General features: G+C 58.8%; 1 protein-coding gene across 2 annotated transcripts; it reads left to right on the top strand.

The window, feature by feature from the left end:
• Positions 1–6741: 6741 nt before the first annotated feature.
• On the top strand, positions 6742–16476 carry C4H15orf39 (chromosome 4 C15orf39 homolog). 2 transcript variants are annotated; one of them, XM_060096983.1, is made up of 3 exons: positions 6742–6898; positions 10248–13067; positions 15014–16476. In XM_060096983.1, the coding sequence occupies exons 2-3, from the start codon at positions 10298–10300 to the stop codon at positions 15379–15381; spliced, it is 3138 nt and encodes a 1045-aa protein (XP_059952966.1). In that variant the 5' UTR covers positions 6742–6898; positions 10248–10297; the 3' UTR covers positions 15382–16476. The 2 variants fall into 2 exon arrangements, with proteins under 2 accessions (XP_059952966.1, XP_059952967.1); XM_060096984.1 differs by having other exon boundaries at positions 10248–13119; positions 15014–15102.
• Positions 16477–17845: the final 1369 nt, after the last annotated feature.

Genomic DNA, 17845 nt, shown 5'->3' with positions numbered 1-17845 from the left:
TAGTTGTGGCACGCAGGCTCAGTAGTTGTGGCTCGCGGGCTCTAGAACGCAGGCTCAGTAGGTTGTGGCGCATGGGCTTAGTTGCTCTGCGGCATGTGGGATCTTCCTGGACCAGGGGAGCCAAAGTTTTAATTAGCATTTTACAGGCTAAACACTGCCTAATGAGACAGGGGTTACCATCCCCTTCTACAGATGAGGCACCCCGAGGCTCAGACAGGCAATCAGCATGTCCAAGGTCACACAACCACTGAGAAGCAGAGCAGGATTTAGACACGAAGCCCAAGGCCTGTAACCTGGGAAACCATTCTCCTCATGGACCCCACCTCAGGCCACAGAGTGTTGGTCAGTAAGGCCACAGGGCTGCACCCCGGGTCCCTAAAGAGGGAAAAGTGCCCCTCTCTGCTCCCACTCAGCCTTCTCTCAACCTCCCAGAAACCTGAAGGCTCTGAGTGTGGGTGTTTGTGTGGAAGACCCTGGAGACCTCTTTCGTGGGGCAGGGCTATGGGTCTAAGCTGAGAGAATGATAAGGAGTTTCTGAGATTACAGATCTGAGGCACCACCCCCATCCCTCCCAGGCACATGAGACCTCCTGACCATGACCGGAGCTGGCCTGACTGCAAGGCTTCCCCGCTCAGCAGCAGCGGCTGTGCCAGCCCAAAGACAGAGCCGAGCCCTCGGATGCAGTTGCCTGGTAACCAGCCCTAAGTGATGGAAACCCCAGAGGGCCACTAACGTGGGGGCAGCGCTAACCACCTGGCCCAAACCCCACTGCCCCAGCCAGCCTTAGGAAGGCTTCAATGGGCACTCTACCCGGCCTGCCCACGGTAGGACAGGAGGGTGCTCCGGCACTGGGGGAGGGGGCCCAGGCAGGGCCAGGAGGAGCTGGGTTGGCAGCCTCCCAAGACCTTTGAACTGGGGAGCTGGGGGAAGGTAATTCCCTATGGAGGCCAAAGCCTGACCAAAGCGAGGCAGGCACTGGGCAGGAGTCAGGGTTGTGGGTACAGCTTGCCCAGGCCCAAACCACCATCCTGGAAACAGCTGGGCTGCTCTGCCCAGGGCCCAGAGGCCCGGGGGAGGGGATCCCCAGAGAATGGCCCTGGATGGGGAAGGAAAGGAGGTGATTAGGGAGGCTGGCAGGAGTCCAGGCTCAGGATGGGGGGAGCAGCCTCCTGTGACACCGAGGGGGAAATGCATGAGCCTCTCCCCTTCTCTCAGGGGCTCCTCCTCCTCTTCGCCTCACTCCCAGTCCCAGGCTGGGGGCCTCTGAGGAGGGGGCTGCAGGCGTGCAGGTGGAGCTCAGCCAGGTGTTTCTCCCTCCTGGGGGTGGGATGCGGAGGCAGCATCGGAACAAGAAGGAAGCCAGTGTTCAGACTGGACAGGCCTTCAGGAGACCTGCGTTCCAGGCCCGCCTGCCCCAGACCCTGGGCATGTGGCTGCCCCTCTCTGGGCCTCAGTTTCCCTATGTTGGCCAGCAGGATGCTGCTGGCCTCGGGTTTTCGGTTTTGGGTCCTGAGAGGCTGAGAGGGGAAATGCAGGTGCTTCAGGGAAGATTTTGGCAGCAGAGGCTCCTCTTAGGCTCTCACCTCTGGGCCCGGGGAGGTTTTTCTGCCTTTCTTCCCTTTCGGATGTGCACAGTCCCCCTTTGCCATGAACCCTTCACTTCACAACCACAGCCTGACTTAGCCTTGTGCTGGGCACTGGAGTCCCAGCGCTCAGGCAGACCCAGGCTAGTATGGGAGCCAGGCTTGCAATTAGGTAATGGAGATAAGTTCATGGCTAGCATGGAGATAAGTTCAGAATGCTATGAGGCCTCAGAAGAGGTGACCAGACTGAGCCTGGAGCTCTGGAAGGCTTCTTGGAGGAAGGGGTCTGAGCTGAGCCTTGAAGACCAACAGGAGTTAGCAAAGAAAGAGCTGGACAGGCAGCCACAGCTCAGGGAGAGCATATTCCAAAGCATGGAGGTGTGACCCGGCAAAAAACTTTGGCTCTGGGGGCTGCAGTGGCAAGCCAGGTGGGGAGGGTCAGTCAGGAGGCAGGCAGAAGCCAGAGTGGGAAACTGGATCCTGAAGGCACTGGGGAGCCATGGGAGACTCCAAGCTGGGGGCAGGGTCAGATGTGGGCATTAGAAAGACCTCTCTGGAGTCAGGGAGGGAATGTTTCCCACTGCTTCCAGCACCTAGCCAGACCCCCTACCCCACCCCACCTGCCAGTGGCTGGGCTCTGGCATAGCCAGAATGGGGGACCCTCCCCTGACTCAAGGCCCAGTACCTTATACCTCAGGCCTCTATCAGGCCACAGCAGCCCCGTCCCCACACCAGCAAACATCACACGAGAGTGTCATGGTCTATTTTATATCCGTCTCTCTCACTAGCCAGGGAAACAGTACCAGGGTCCCACTCACTGCCAGCATAAAGCCTGTGGGTCCTCAGTAGTTGGTGGAAGGAAGGAAGGGAAGGACAGTCAATCCACTCTGGCTGTTAATTAATCAGAGAGTCCTCCCTCTCCTGCAGTAAGGTCCCCAAATTATTGTGTGCGGGCTTTTTTTTCTAGCCAGAAGGCAGGCATGGTCTTCAGAGTGGTCGAGTGAAAAGTCTTCTCCCTTTCTTGGTCTTTGGGATCCCCCTCTGAGAGACTGATTTCCTCTGGAGGTGGGGTCGGGCTCCTCCAGGGTTGTGGGGGGGGGGTCCCCACTCCCTGCTCACCCAGGAAGAGTAGCAGGTTCCCCCCGCCCCTAACCTGGCCCTCCCTGCAGAAGGAAACCCTGGTTTTCCAGCACATCTTTGGGAAGTGGCTCACCACACGCTGATCAGATCCTATGAACCTGCCCCACCCCAGGTCCTATCCAACCCAGACCCCCTGAGATGCCCTGAGCCCAGGCTGACAGCCCCCGGTACAGGGGACCGCTCAGGCTCTGCTTGCTTGAGTGGCAGAGGCTTCCTGACCACCAGCTGTGCCTGAGCCTTCTCTCAGAAGGGTTTGGGGTCACATAGTCCTGGGCAGGGGGGAGAGTCCCAGCTCCTCCATTTCTTGGCTATGTGGGCAAGCCGCTTCCCCCTCCACCTCTAGAGCTACCACTGGTTGAGGACTTGCTATGAAAAACAAGCTGTGAACTCCTTGGATCTGCATGAGCCCTGTGACATTTTCTAATCATTCCCATTTGACTGATGAGCAAACTGAGAGGTTAAGGGGTTTGTCTAAAGTGACTCAGCTCAGTAGGTCACACCTCAGTTCACTTGTTTTTCACACCCCTGCCTCATATGTTTGTTGTAAGAATTAAATGAGATCATGTCTATCAAGCGATGGACGGCAGGGCCACGTTCAAGGCGGAGCTCCTTGCCTTCTTGCCTTGCCCACCCACCAGCACTGAGATATTCCTCTGCTGAGCAGGAGGAGGGAAGGGATGAGGAAGTAGAGAGGACAGAGAGTGCCCTAACAGCAATCCGGGGGCCTCCCTGAAGGAGGCAATGTCTATAGCTGGGTCTGAAAGGATTGGGGAGAGCATTGCTGTGTGTCTTGGGAAAAGGCACCACACTTCTCTGTTTCTCTGCCTGTAGGGTGGCTACCAGCATGACATCTCCCTCCCCTGGGGTGAGAAGGAGCTCCTCTGAGGAAGGAAATTTGTAAATAGCAGGGGTGGCCTCATTAGAGAGAATGGCATTGTTATTCATAGCCATGTGTAGGTAACAAGCAGAGGTTCAGGAAGCTGACCTTTTACCTAGCCTTCCCAGGGAGCCAGGAGGAGTAATCAGTGTCTGCCTGGGGTGGGGTGGAGGGGGAGAATCTTCCTGTGGAGCCTGTGGAGCCCTGGTGTGTGTGTTGGAGCGGGTGGTGAGTGTGAAACCTCCCTTCCAGGCTTCTCTATGCCACTGTTCGTTGTTAACACCAGCCAGGAAGCCCACATAAGGGCAGACTATTCCCTTCTCTGTTTTTGCTCACACTGTTCCTTCCAGCCACAGTACCATTCCTCCTCTCCAAGACCACAGCCTAATAAACACACGGGGTGCGGGGTGGGGGGGGCCGGGGCGGGGTTCCCAAAGCAGCCACCTTGTACTGATTACCTTCTTTTATCCAACAAAGGCTTGATAGGCACCTCTCCCCACAGGCTCTGCACATGACCTTGGGATAGAGAAGAAGAGGGCAAGGTCACGCCTTCAGGAGCTCATAGTCAGCTGATACTCTACAAACTTTTTATGGTTTACAAGCAATTTCCCACACTGATTTTGTTCATTCAACACTCACTGCAGTCTGTGAGGCAGGTTTCATGGTTCCTGTTTTGCAGGTAAGGAAACTGAGTCTCAGAAAGTTACAAAGTGGCTCCCAAGTCCCCTGCCCTGTGATATCTCTTTTGTAGTCCAAGGTGTCTAAGTGATGCCTAAAAGGAATGGAGAAGACAATGATTAAGTGAAGATACTTTGTGAAGTGGTCTCTGAATTAAGACACGACTCAATGGGGCTGCAGAATCTTTTTTTTTTTAATAAATAAATACATTTATTTATTTTTTTGACTGCATTGGGTCTTTGTTGCTGCGCACGGGCTTTCTCTAGTTGCAGCGAGTGGGGGCTACTCTTCGTTGCAGTGCATGGGCATCTCCTTGCAGTGGCTTCTTTTGTTGCAGAGCACGGGCTCTAGGCATGCAGGCTTCAGGAGTTGTGGCACGTGGGCTCAGTAGTCGTGGCTCACGGGCTCTAGAACACAGGCTCAGTAGTTGTGGCACACGGGCTTAGTTGCTCCGTGACATGTGGGATCTTCCGGGCCCAGGGCTCGAACCCGTGTCCCCTGAATTGGCAGGTGGATTCTTAACCACTGTGCCACCAGGGAAGTCCTGGGCTGAAGATTCTTAATTGGCCCCCTTGGGGTCTCACCAGGCTCATCCTAGCCTGGGTGGGCTCCGCTCAGGCTCAGAGAGATTGAAGGGAACACCCAGCCCGCTGAGCATACAACCCAAGAGTTCTGAGACTAGACCCTAAGAGCTGAGAACACTGCCCTCCACCCAGCCCCTAATTACAGGGCAGAGGCGCGGGAATGCGTGTCGTGGAGGGGAGGCCAGGTTGGTGAAGAGCAAAAGTGGGGAAGAACAGCCTGTGAGCTGAGGCTTGGCCATGACTCCTACTTGTCAGCACACAGATGCACTTTCCTGATCCCAGACTGCTGTGTGACTTTGGGAAAGCCCCGAACTTCTCTGAGTCTCTGCTTGCCAGCTCTCTCCAAACTCTATTTCTAAGAACCCTCCAGCTCTCAGTTAAGTGACACCCTCTCTGCTGCCCCCAGGTGACCTTCACTTCCTCTTCCTCCCTGCAGTGCCCAGCCCCTGCTGCTCTAGCTGCTTCCTTACTCTTGGAACCTGTGGCCTTATGCTTGCTCTGCCCTTTGACTCAGGCAGGCCTGACCTTTGGGATCTGAGCAAGTGGCCTGGGTGGTTTTGCCCCATGAACTTGCTCTGACCTTTGGCATGTTCACCTGTTCCCTCCCTCCACTGCACACACCTGTCCCCAGTCCTTGGGAAGCCCAGGAAATGTGAGGGACCAGGTTTTTCAGAGAAGGTAGCAGCACCAAGGGGCTTCTCATCCAACATCAGATGGCCCAGAGAGGGCAAATAGAGAAAGCCCTTCCACCACTCCAGCCCCTCTCTTGGTAACAGACCATTCCTGGCTGGGGATGCTCCACCCCATCCCACCTCCCAGGCTACACGTGCTCAGGCTTGTCTTACTGAGGGAGATTTGTCCTAAAGGTTCAGAGGCCACTTAACAAACCTCCCAGCATCCTCATTCCTGGCTCACTCCAGAGATGAGGAAATCACCCCTTCCTCAGACAGGTATGGTGCCCTAACAGGAGTTGAGATACATTTGTTTGGAATTTGCCCTCGCTGGCTGCACCGAGATGAGGGGACAGACTAAGGAGCCCTTCTCCAGCCTCCTAATGCAACTGTACTAGCCCAAGAGAGCCAGGTATTTTATTATATATATATATATATATATATATATATATATATATATATATATATATATATATATATATATATATGTTGGGGGTAGGAGTTTATTAATTTATTTATTTATTCATTTTTGCTGTGTTGGGTCTTCATTTCTGTGCGAGGGCTTTCTCTGGTTGTGGCAAGCGGGGGCCACTCTTCATCGCAGTGCGTGGGCCTCTCACTGTCGCGGCCTCTCTTGTTGCGGAGCACAGGTTCCAGACGCGCAGGCTCAGCAGTTGTGGCTCACGGGTCTAGCCACTCCGCGGCATGTGGGATCCTCCCAGCTCAGGGCTCGAACCCGTGTCCCCTGCATTAGCAGGCAGATTCTCAACCACTGCGCCACCAGGGAAGCCCTATTTTATATTTTTGAGAGCCAGATATTTTAATACAAACTCTTCTAAGCCTTACGACACAACCACTATGATATAATCCCAGTTTTACTAAAATAAGGAAACTAAAGATAATGAGGTCAAGTGGCAGGCGCGAGGCCGCATAGCTAGAAAGTGACAAAAATGATCTAAAGTGACTGAATGAAGGCGTGGGATGGGCGCGCCAGGCGATGGTTCGCAGAGTGCGGTGGGTACAGACTGTGCACAGCGCCCGCAGCCCGGTCCCCAGAGGGCTGGCAGAGGCAGGCCTTTCGCACCCCGGCGCTCAGGGGAGCGCAAGCTCCCAGAGGCGCGGCCGGGCTCTGCCCCAACCGCGCGGGCCGCCCCGCCCCCGCCCCGCCCCCAGCCCGCCCCGCCTGGGACCGCAGACGGCGCCCGGCGGCGGCGCGAAAGGCAGCGAGGAGGGTGGCTCCGGGCTCGGTGCTCACCGCGACTTCCCGTGCAGGGCCCGGCAGGACAAGGACCCGCGGCCTCGGCGGCGCTGGAGGATGCGGCCGCGGCCCCGGGCAGCAGCAGCGGGAACCCCGGTGCGCTGCAGGTAGGAGCTCGCCCACTCGGCGGGCGCGGAAACTTGGGCCGAGTTTGCGGGCGGCGCGTGGGGAAGGGGCGGGTGGCGCTGCCCCAGGGCGCCCCTGCCGGCCGGCCCGGGGATGGAGCGCTCTGGGCCTGGGCTGAGGTGGCGTGGCTCCTGGCTGCCGCGGACCCCCGGCTGGCGGGCTGCGGGGCAGGGGTAGCGCCGCTGCCCCAACTTTCCCCGGACTTTGAGGCCCCCGGGGCCTGGTAGCTCTCTGGAGCCCCGGCGGGGCCCCGGCGCCCGATCCTCCGGCGTGGGGCTGTAGAAGAGGAGCTCAGGCCAAGCCCTCGGGCCTCCCGCGGGGCCCGGCTCACGTGGACTGCCCGGGCGGAGATGAGGGGGCGGCGGGGGCTGGCCTGGGGGGCGTCTGGCACTGAGGCGCCGCGGGGCCCTGGACGCGCCCTACTGGGACGGGACGGCCCTGCGGTTTCCTCGCTACGGCTTGACTCACCCTCTGGCCGCAGCCCAGGCTGGCGGGATCGCCCCGAGGCGGTGGCTGCCCGGACTCTGCTGCCGGGCCGCCCCCTGCCCCCGCCGGCCTGCCCCCGCCCTCCCGCCAGTCTTTGGGTGTCGGTCCGTGGGGCTGGGTGCGCGGGGGCCCGAACGAGGGGAGAACGCAGTTCTGGAGGGGCGTGTGTGCAGATACGGGCCAGGCACATACTTGCAGGCACGGGTTTGCATGGGTGGCGGCGGCCTGTATATCGGCCTGCTGGGGTGCACGTGCGCCCCAGCGCCGCAGGGCAGGGCATGGGGACACCCGGAAGCCGCTGGGGTCGGGTGTGGCGGCAGCCCCAAAGCTAGGTCGGCTGAGGGCCCCAGGCACCGGAGTTATGGGCTAGGCAGGTAGGGGAAAGGGGGTGGAGCCGATCCCGCGACCCTTCCCCCACCACGAGAGCCTGGGCTGCCCCTAGATGCGGTTGTAGCGTGGGCAGGGCCCAGAGCCTCAGCTGGGGGAGGTGTGAGAACACGGGAAGAGGAGACGATTCAGCCCTCTCAGAGAGTCCAAGCGCTGGCCACAGCTGGGCAGGATCGCTCTCTTCTTCCTGGTCTTGCCCAGCGTCCATCCGGAGACCCCTTAGGCGTTGGAAGAGGGAATTGAGCCACGGAGCTGTTTGCTCCCCCTGCTGCGTAGGGCAGGGATGGCACAGCGGTGGTGGGCTCTTCTCCTGGGCGCTGCTTGAGGTTGGTCCTCCCAGCCCAGCCGCAACCTCAGCCAGCAAGCAGCTCGGTGGCCCAAAGGGTGATGTGACCCTGCCTCCTGGGGTCCCGCCCTTCTCCGAACAATTGCTTGCCTCTTGCTGCGTGTGTGTGAGGGAAGGAGGCACCTACATTTTGGCTACCGTTTAGAGTGGAGAGGGGCCTCGCTTGAGGGAGTGTGTAAAATATTGGGCTCTCCCCATCTCCTAAGAGCCGGAGGTAATGTTACCCCCATACCCTTCATAGTCCTCTGCTGGCTCCCTGGAGCCCCCATCTCTCCCCCAAAGACTCTTGGGGGTCCCAAGTGGCCTCATCTTTATTGGGCTAAGTCCCGGGGGGGTGTCTCAGGAAGTCTCCAGGGTCAAGGGCACGCAATGGGCAGAACCTAGGAGAGAAGGGCTCTTGGGGCCGGGGGTGGGTATGGAGAAGGCCCCCAAGGAGTGTATGGGGGAGGTGAGACTAGAGCTAGCACTTATTAACCCAGAGCTCCCCAAGGGCAGGGGGGCTCAGCACTCCCCAAACCATACAACCCCTTCTTGCAAAGTTGCTGTGCAGCAGGGTGGGGGCTTTCCCCTTGGGGTGCAGGGCCCTGTCATAGGGCGCTGCTATCGGTATTGTTGCTCTGATGCTCCTTCCTGCCTTCTCGGAGCATCCACTTCTCCAGGCTGGCCTGAGGTGTTGGATTCTGGCCCGGAGATGAGACAGCTTTCTTTCTGAGTCGTGTCTGGCTTCCTTGGTGCACTTAGGCTGGGATGAGGGTAGGCATTGGCCCCCATATTACCCTTGGCTTTTTCTGTCCTCAAAATTTGCTGGTCTCTGAGCATGTGGGTGTCGTTGGCCACCAGCCGGAAGGAAGACTGAGAGGGGGGGCTGGTCTTGGCTTGGTGATAGAAACTTGTGACACCTGTCCCTTGGCCTAATGATAGCAAGATTGAGCTGATTCATCCTTTCTAAGCCACCTGAGGGTTTCGGGGAACAGGGCACTGGGGGAGGTAGAAGCAGGTCAATGTGGTCCTAGTAGACTGGCCTCAGATGACCCCCTCCTGGGCCATTGGGTGCCTGCTGCCTTGAGGAAAGCCACACTTGACCTCTGAGCCTAGGTCCCAATCCTTGCTTGGCCTTGCTTGAGGACCTTAGTCTTTCTCTGGTACTCAGTTTTTCCATCAATACAATGGGGGTCGTTGCCAACTAGCACTTTGTGACCCCTGGAAGCTCCTTCCCTGCATATTCACATCCTCTCGCCTCCCCACCTGCTCCATGGTCCTATGCTGCCCCCATGTTCTTGGAATAGCTGCAGTTTAGGGGCTGGGATGGGCACAGGTTCTCCTCCCCTCCCCTTTTGGGAGCTTCCTGTTGGCGCCACAGCACCATCTGCTGGACAGCCTTTGCTCTACTCCTGGGGGTGGGTCTGGGGTGGGTCTAGGGTGCAGGGTGGGGCTTATACAAAGGGTTGCACTGGGGTACTGCCCTCTAAAACCAAGCCCAGTATCTGTCCTCCTGGGCCTAGGGACCTGGGTTCCAGGCCTGGCTCTGCTATTTTCGATGAGACTGGCAGGTCAGAAAGTGAGATCTAGAGTATCACAGGAAATCTGAATTTGTAGACAGTGCCTGATTCCACGTCTTGGCTGCTGTAGGCATCTAGAGATCACTATGGCATCTTGGAATAAGAGCTTGTAGTGAGAGGAAGCCTGCCTCTCCTCCCATCTCTTTCATCAGTGACTTTGGGATGAATGGATCTCCTCATCTGTAAATGGGTGGAGGTGTGGGCAGGAGGAGTAGCCAAGCGAAGCGATCATCAGACTGTTTTATACAAAGTCTGAAATTGTGGAAGGGGTCTTGGGAGTCATGTGGAGGAAAGCTGAACAGAAGGGGCTCCTGGAGTGGGGGCGGGGGTATGTTAGGGCTGCTGTACAAGAATTCATTAAACAAAGGGTTCTGCAGCTTACAAAATAAAGTTGGCTCATGCCTTCATTCATTCATCCATACAGTCTTTATTGAGCATTTACTAAGTGCCAAGTTCTTGGGCATGGCAATGAGCCAGTAAGAGCAACAGCCTTCTGTTGCTTGCCTGTAACCTGTTTTTCTGACAGCCCCTGCCTCTCCCTCTCTCTCCCAGGTCAGCAGTTGAGTAGCTGGGGCCCTGGAGGGCTTGAAGCCTTCACAGTGATGGCAGAGAAGCGGCCACTGGGGGCCCTGGGGCCTGTGATGTATGGCAAGCTGCCCCGCCTAGAGGCAGACTCTGGGCCCGGGCACAGCCTGCCCCCCTCTGCTGGTAACCAGGACCCCTGCAGCTACAAGGGTGCCTACTTCTCCTGCCCCATGGGGGGTCCTCCGAAGACAGGGTCTGAGCGGTTGGCATCCTGGACCCCATACCCACCCTTGTACCCCACCAGCATGGCAGGACCCCCACTTCGGGCAGACAACCTTCTGACCAGCTGCCTGCTCTACCGCCCACCCACAGAAAGCTCCGAGAAAGTACAGGAATCTGGCCCCGTTGAGCTCCTACCCTTCGGTCCCCAGGCTCACTCCTACCCAGGCCCACCACTGGCGGCACCCAAACCTGTCTACCGCAACCCTCTGTGTTATGGGCTCTCAACCTGCCTGGGGGAAGGGGCAGCAAAGAGGCCTCTGGATGTTGATTGGACGCTGGTGACTGGATCCCTGTTACCCCCCGCCGACCCATCTTGTTCTCTGCCCCCAGCTCCTGGCAAGGGCCAGTCCCTGGATGGCACCTTCTTGCGTGGGGTGCCAGCTGGGACATCTGGCAAAGACTCCTCGGTGAGCTTCTCCCCGTGCCAGGCATTCTTGGAGAAGTATCGGACCATCCACAGCACGGGCTTCCTGGCCTCCAAGTATGCAGGTCCTTACTCTGGGGACCCCAAGCAGGCATTGTCCGAGGGACCCCCCAGTCCTTGGACCCAGCTGGCCCAACCTCTGGGACCAGCCTGTCAGGATGCAGTGCCCACCCACTATCCGCTGCCCCATCCCGCACAGGCCCTCCCTTGCCCTCCAGCCTGTCGCCGCCCAGAGAAGCAGGGCAGCTATGGCTCAACGCTTCCACCACAGCCTCTGAGAGCCCACAAGGGGGCCGGGTACCCAGCTGGTGGGCTAAGCAGCCCGTACCTGAGGCAGCAAGCAGCTCAGACACCCTATATGCCCCCAGTGGGGTTGGATACTTATTCCTACCCCTCTGCCCCCCTCCCAGCACCCTCGCCAGACCTCAAGCTGGAGCCACCTCTTGCCCCACGCTGCCCAGTGGACTTTGCCCCCCAGACGCTGGGCTTTCCTTACGCCCGGGATGACCTCTCTCTCTATGGAGCATCCCCGGGGCTCGGAGGGACGCCACCTTCCCAGAACAGTGTGCAGGCTGTGCCACAGCCCGGTGCCTTCCAGCGGGCATGCCAGCCTCTGCCTGCCAGCCAACCATGCTTAGAGCCTGCAAGGCCTGCAGAGAAGCCAGTGCAGGAAGCTGAGGAGAAGATGTGGCTGCCCAGCTGCGGGAGAGAGCAGCTCCAGCCCCAGCTCGATGAGCACCCTGGGACACCCATCATTATTGGAGATAGTCCAGTTCCACGCACCCCACCGGCACTCCCACCCTGTGCCCAGGAGCGCCAGTCTCTTCCGCAGAACGAGGGCACACTGCCACCCAGCTCCCCACCCATGCCTATTATTGACAATGTCTTCAGCCTGGCCCCCTACCATGACTACCTGGACGTGCAGGCGCCTGAGGCCACAGCTGAGCCAGACCCGGCCCCAGCCCCCAGTGAGAGCCATGACAAAGACTGCAGGGGATCTCTGCCTGGCCAGGAAGCCCCCTCGAGTGTGCATGCCTCACTTAAGGAGGAGGTGGCACTGGACTTGAGCGTGAAGAAGACCGCGGCAGAGGCCCCCCCTACCAAGGTCCCTCATCCCGCAGGGCATGCCAAGCCCACCGCAGCTGTGGATGTGCCAGGCGTGGGAAACACAGTCTCCGACATGCCAGGTGTGGGAGACACAGTCTCAGATCGGCAAGTCCTGAAAAAGGTAGTCACAGAGGCACCAGACCTGCCTGGGGTGCCAGTGACCACAGAGGTGACCCCAAGGACCAACTTCCACAGCTCTGTGGCCTTCATGTTCCGAAAATTCAAGATCCTCCGGCCAGCACCCTTGCCTGCAACTGTGGTTCCAGCCGTGGTCCCAGCTGTGCCCACCTCAGCCCCTGCCCAGCCTGCACCCACCCCCACACCTGTGCCTGCTGGACTACAGATTCTCACCCAGCCCTTGCCTGTGGCCTGCTTCAACCTGGCGCTGCCCAGCCCTCCAGCTGTAGCCATGACCTCCCCCGCCTCGGCCCCTGCTCTGGCTCCATCGCCTGCACCGGCTCCGGCTCCACCTCCGGCTCCGGCTCCGGCTCCAGCTCCAGTTGTAGGTCCCGCTCCAGCTTCTACTCCCGCCACAGCAGACTCCCCAGAGCAACAGTTTGCAGGACTGCATGCCTCCCTGTGTGACGCCATCTCGGGCTCAGTGGCCCACTCCCCGCCGGAAAAACTGCGCGAGTGGCTTGAGATGTCTGGGCCTTGGGGCCGGGCGGCGTGGCAGGACTGCCAGGGTGTGCAGGGGCTGCTGAGCAAGCTGCTGTCCCAGCTGCAGAGCTTCGTGTGCACGCAGCAGTGCCCCTTCCCCCACGTGGTGCGGGCCGGGGCCATCTTCGTGCCCATCCACCTGGTGAAGGAGCGGCTCTTCCCGCGGCTGCCACCCGCTTCTGTGGACCATGTGCTGCTGGAGCATCGCGTGGAGCTGCGGCCCACCACGCTGTCGGAGGAGCGGGCCCTGCGGGAGCGCGCCCTGCACGGCTGCACGTCGCGCATGCTGAAGCTGCTGGCGCTGCGCCAGCTGCCCGATATCTACCCTGACCTGCTGGGCCTTCAGTGGCGAGACTGTGTACGCCGCCAGCTGGGTGAGCATGGGGCAGCCCCAGTAGCCACCGGAGCTGTGTGAGCGAGTGACAGGTGTGTGGGCTGTGTGAATGGTCACAGCCAGGGGCTGAGGGATTCCCGGGCTTCTGGAAAGAGCTCGTGCCTGGGGAGGGGGCTGGCCTTCCAGGGTAGGCTCTGTGGACACCCCTATCCCTCTTCACCCCCAGCATTAATGAACGCCTGCACAGCCTCCTTTGTAAGTCTCTGAACATGCCAACTGCTCTGTCCCCAGGAAAACTTGGCCTTCCCTGGCGCAGCACCTTCCCAGGTTCCCCCCTCATCCTCCGTTGTGCCTGTCTGAGGTCATCTCCCCCTGTGTCTGTCCCGCCCCGCCTCCCCTCTTCTGAGGTCAAGCCCCAAATACCTGACTGCATGCTGGGCTTCTGCACCTGGGGTCTCTTCAACCCTTAACTCCTCCCAAACCACTCTCCTGACCTTTCCCCTGAGCTCATTTCCCACCCCTGTCTTTCCTGTCTCAGTGAGCAGCACTGCACTCATCCAGCACCTCATATCCCAAACCTGGGAGGGGTCCCACCCTCCCTCCCTGAACACTTCTAAATGTGTAATTCCCCAGTCCTCCCAGATATTTACACACACAGAAATTGCCTGTAAGTCGGAGCATCATTTTGTGGTTTGCTTTTCCCTACCAAATAACCTGTGCACAGAGTTCCCCAATGTGCTGTCTTTGTGTCCGAGAGCATCTTCTGCATCAGTTCAGGTAGCTGGACCTTGCTCTCGGGAGTGGCTGTAGGTACCATCAGGATCATTCTTCAGCCGCGGCTTTGGTAATGGTGTCAAGTGGTGTCTGTCGTTGCCTGTCCTACTTCAGGACATCTGGCACTGAGGCCAGAGGCCCGCTCTGTAGTCCCCCTGCCTTACATCCTCTGGTTGTGTCTCCACAGAAACTCTTTCTTGTCCCCTCCCCATCCTGGCAGCCTTGCCCTGGGCATTTACCTGGTCCAGACTCCATATCGGGATGGAGAGGGGGCCTGAGGCAGTGAGGTGCTGATGTGGAGTTTGGGGTGTGGGTGATGAGCATTGCTGAGCACTTACAAAGTTGGGGCATTTGCCCTAATGGGGTGCAAAGAAAATGCAAGTACAAGCCTTCTATTCCCGGGTGAGAAAGAGTGAAGGTGGGTGTCATGCCTCACTCACAAGCCCCCCAGCCAGTCTTCTCTCTATACATTTGGGCTCTCTGAGGCCCAGAGAGGGACAGGTCCTCCGGACAGTGGGTCACAGGCACGTCACAGACCCCTCCTGTTCTGACCAAGCCTTCGAGAGTCTGGGGCCCAGCTTCCTACCACTGGCTGCATTTTGGTGCCCCCGTCCCCATTCCCTCCCGTATCCTTATGGGGCCACTCCTCAGTGGTGTCCTTAGACAGTGCTCCCCTGGCAGCCTCGCTTCCCAGTAGGTGTGCTCTTCGTCAGAAGCCGCCTCCCATTCCCTCCACCTCTTCCTCCACTCCCTCCCTCCAGGCACTGCTCTCTGGGCAGTCCCTGCCTGGCTCTTGTTCCGGTTCTGGGGGTGATGTGGCAGAAGAATGATGGCACCCTTATATGTGGCAGGGTCCTCTCCCTCTGTGCCTCAGTTTCCCCACCTGTTCAGTGAGCCTTTGGATCAGACCAATGGTTTCTGGCCTGTTGAGCCCCTTTCCTCTTGTCCTTGCACCCAAAGGGTTCCTGGGGGGGGGTGCCCTCATTAGATAGAGTGCTGGTATCACCTGGGGCGAAGCACACCCTTTTGGCTTGACGGGCATGACAGTCTGGCCAGTGTGCACATGCTGGGAAGGGTCATGATGTCTGTGACCCTGCCAGGGCCGCCCTGACCTGGGACAGTAGAGCCACTGGTCTAGATGGCTTTGGAGGCCTGGAGATGGGACTTGAGGGTGTTGGGGCTCTGCAGCCTGACGGTATGTTCATTTTCCAGGTGACTTTGACACTGAGGCTGGATCTGTGCCCTCCTCAGAGCCCACCGTGGCCAGAGAGGAGCCAGAGAGCCTAGACCTGGCTTGGAAGTTGTCTGCCCCCAAAGCCAAAAAGCCGGGGAGGAAGCCACCAACCCCTGGCCTGGAGAAAGCAGAGGCGACTGCTGGAGGAGGGTCCCGAGGTGCCTCACCCACCCCTGCTGCTGGTGCCAGCTTGCCCGGCCCCGCGATGAGGGCGCGCTTCCGCAGCCTGCTCGAATCCGCCTGGCTCAATGGCCTGGCTCTGCCCACTTGGGGCCACAAGGCCTCAGGACCTGACCGGACCGCGCCCCGCCCACAGTTGTTGGGCAGCCAGAGCCATCAGCTGTAGCCTTGGTCGCCTCTGCTGTTTGGAGATCTGGGGATCACTCTCTGTGCCCCGCTTCTGCCGGTCCAGCTGCTGAGGGCCAGGAGTGGGCATGGCCTTGGGGTTTCTCCAGCTCTTACCCTGCCCCCGCCCCCCACCCCAGGCTGGGCTGAGAGTCCCTGAACTTTTAACTTGAGGGCCTTTATCAGCAAGGACTACTTCCTATTTCTTCCTTAGAGAAAACGTGTGGGCTTTGGAGCCCGACAGACTTGGGCTTGAATCCTGGCTCCTGTTCCTTGCTGTGTAAACGGGCGGGCCACTTCCTCTCTTGCGCCCTCAGTTCCCCATTTGTAAGATAGGACAACACAGCCTACCTCACAGGGGTGTTGTGGGGTGATGCCTGACACACACCCATCACGGTTTGCTCTCTGCTTCCTGCCCAGGACAGGAGCCTAGATCTCAGCCAGGGCCTGGAATAGGAGGCTGAGGCCCGCAGAACCTTCCTCTAGAAAGTCTTGATGTGTCATAGGACTTGGTCATCTTAGAGTGGTATGTTGTCCAGTGTATATGGCTCACACACTTTCTAGAGTCATTTCCCAGGAAAGCCTAGGGCTACATACAGCCCCAGCATTTGGGGTTGGGCCCTAAGTCCTGAGTCTGGAGCTCCCTGAGGGAGCCTTCCCCTCCCATCCCCTACTACAGGGGGTGCAGGGATATAGCCTGGGCTGGCATCCTTGTCCTGGGCCTGCTGCTTTCACCCCTGGGAGACCCCGGCCTGTGCTGAATTGGCACCAGCGACTTCCCTGAGGTGCCGCCCCAACCTGGTGCATCTTCCCAGGAAAGTTGTGTGTTTGCCGGAAGCCAAGCAGCTGCAGGGACTCAGGGACTAAAAAGGGACAGGCTGAGTGACAGCTCAGTCCTGGGAGGTCTCCGAAGATGTCGACTAAGGACCTTGGCCCTCCCCAAGCCAGGGCCCCATCAGCCAGTCCTGCTGTGGGTTACCTTCTTGCAGAGTGCTGAACTGAGCCAGAGGCTGGCAAGCCGGGCCCTTGGCCTAGTTAAGGTCTGTAATAAGGCTGTGGGCCCTGGAGGCAGGCCATTAAACATAAAAGCATTTGGGTTGTGTTTGGACCTGGGGCCTGACTGTGTCTTGGGGGGAGGTCATAGATTTCATATGTCATCGCCAGGTGATGTCATCGCTAGCCCTTCACTCAGAGGCTGCAGCTCTCCCTGCTCCCAGCCCAGAAGATGCTGAGGCCGACGAGCACGCTGTGCCCACTAGCTCTGGCCACATGGGCCCTCACCACATGCCCACGGGGCAGCCATTTCCCTGCTCAGGCAAAGCCTCTCCCTCCTGAGACCCATGTGGGTCCTGGTGGTTGCTGGTAGGTAGCCCACTGCCCAGTGAGAAATGCTGGTCACCAGACCCTATTGTGTGCCTCTCTGCCAGGACCAAGGATGTGCCTGCCATGGGCTAGGTAAAACAGAGCTGTCCCCATCTCTCCACTGAGGGATGGCCCCTCCTACACCTTAGCTGGGCTTAGGTTCCCTCCAGACACCCTGCCTCTGCTGGCATGTATTCCTACAGAGGTTTGACCTCAGGGCTGCTGAGGTTGCTTCCTCGTTGTGGTTTCCCACTCAGTCTGGGCAGAGCCAGTCAGGGCTGGTCACACCTACCAGCTTCTATCCTAATATTTGTGGGTCTTCACTGAGCTCAGCTACACTATTTGTGTAGACCCATTGCCCCCAGTACTCTATCCACACAGGCCTTTGGAGTCCCCTGGCCTGGGAAGGGGACAGGTCAGGAGATAGGTAACTCCAACACATGTGGTGACTGCAGTGCAGAACCTGGGGGAAGGGTGCCACGGAAGCTCAGAGGGGACCTGGCCTAACCGGGGTGTGAGGAGGCGTCCTTGGGTCCCAGAAGAGGTGCTGCCTGAAGTGGGCCTTGGAGCCAAGTAGGAAGATGTGGGTAAATGAGTGCCAAGTGCTTCCTGAGTCAGGTGGACAGCATGTGCAGGGTCCCAGAGGAAATAGGTGTGGCTGGAGTGCAGGAACAAGATGGGAGGAGGCGGGGCCCGGAAACAAGGCTCAAATCCAGCCTGCTCCTACCACGTCAACTCTGTCTTGCAACCTGAAGAGCTGGGGTGTGGTTCGTGTTTACAGAAAGCTGAAGTGTTGGAGACTTTGAATCACTCCAGGCTACTAGCGTAGGTCGGGAGAGACAGGATTGCAACGTAGGTGAGGTCACTCTGAACCCCTAGGCCCTGGGCTTCTGCACCCTGCCCGGCTACCAGGGCCTTGCTGGATTTGGCTCCGGTTCTTTCCTTCTTTATTTTCTTTTCCTTCCTTCCTTCTTTCGTCTGCCCTCTTCCCTCCTTTCCTGCCTGCCTTGTACACCTACTGTGTCCCTGTCACGTGCCAGGCATGCGTCTTGCACACAATTACCTGGCAGGATCTGAGGCCTCGAGAGTCCGTCTGGGGCCCT

The sequence above is a fragment of the Mesoplodon densirostris genome, chromosome 4, assembly GCF_025265405.1.
Source record: "Mesoplodon densirostris isolate mMesDen1 chromosome 4, mMesDen1 primary haplotype, whole genome shotgun sequence".
Lineage (NCBI taxonomy): Eukaryota > Metazoa > Chordata > Mammalia > Artiodactyla > Ziphiidae > Mesoplodon > Mesoplodon densirostris.
Note: the sequence above shows the minus strand (reverse complement) of the source record. Positions and strands in the feature narration are given on the sequence as shown.

Excerpts from the sequence above, each read along its gene's own strand:
- C4H15orf39 (XM_060096983.1), top strand. The coding sequence starts at position 10,298 with ATGGCAGAGAAGCGGCCACTGGGGGCCCTGGGGCCTGTGATGTATGGC. Across the intron at positions 13,068-15,013 it reads CTGTGTACGCCGCCAGCTGG|GTGACTTTGACACTGAGGCT; the intron begins GTGAGCATGGGG and ends TTCATTTTCCAG.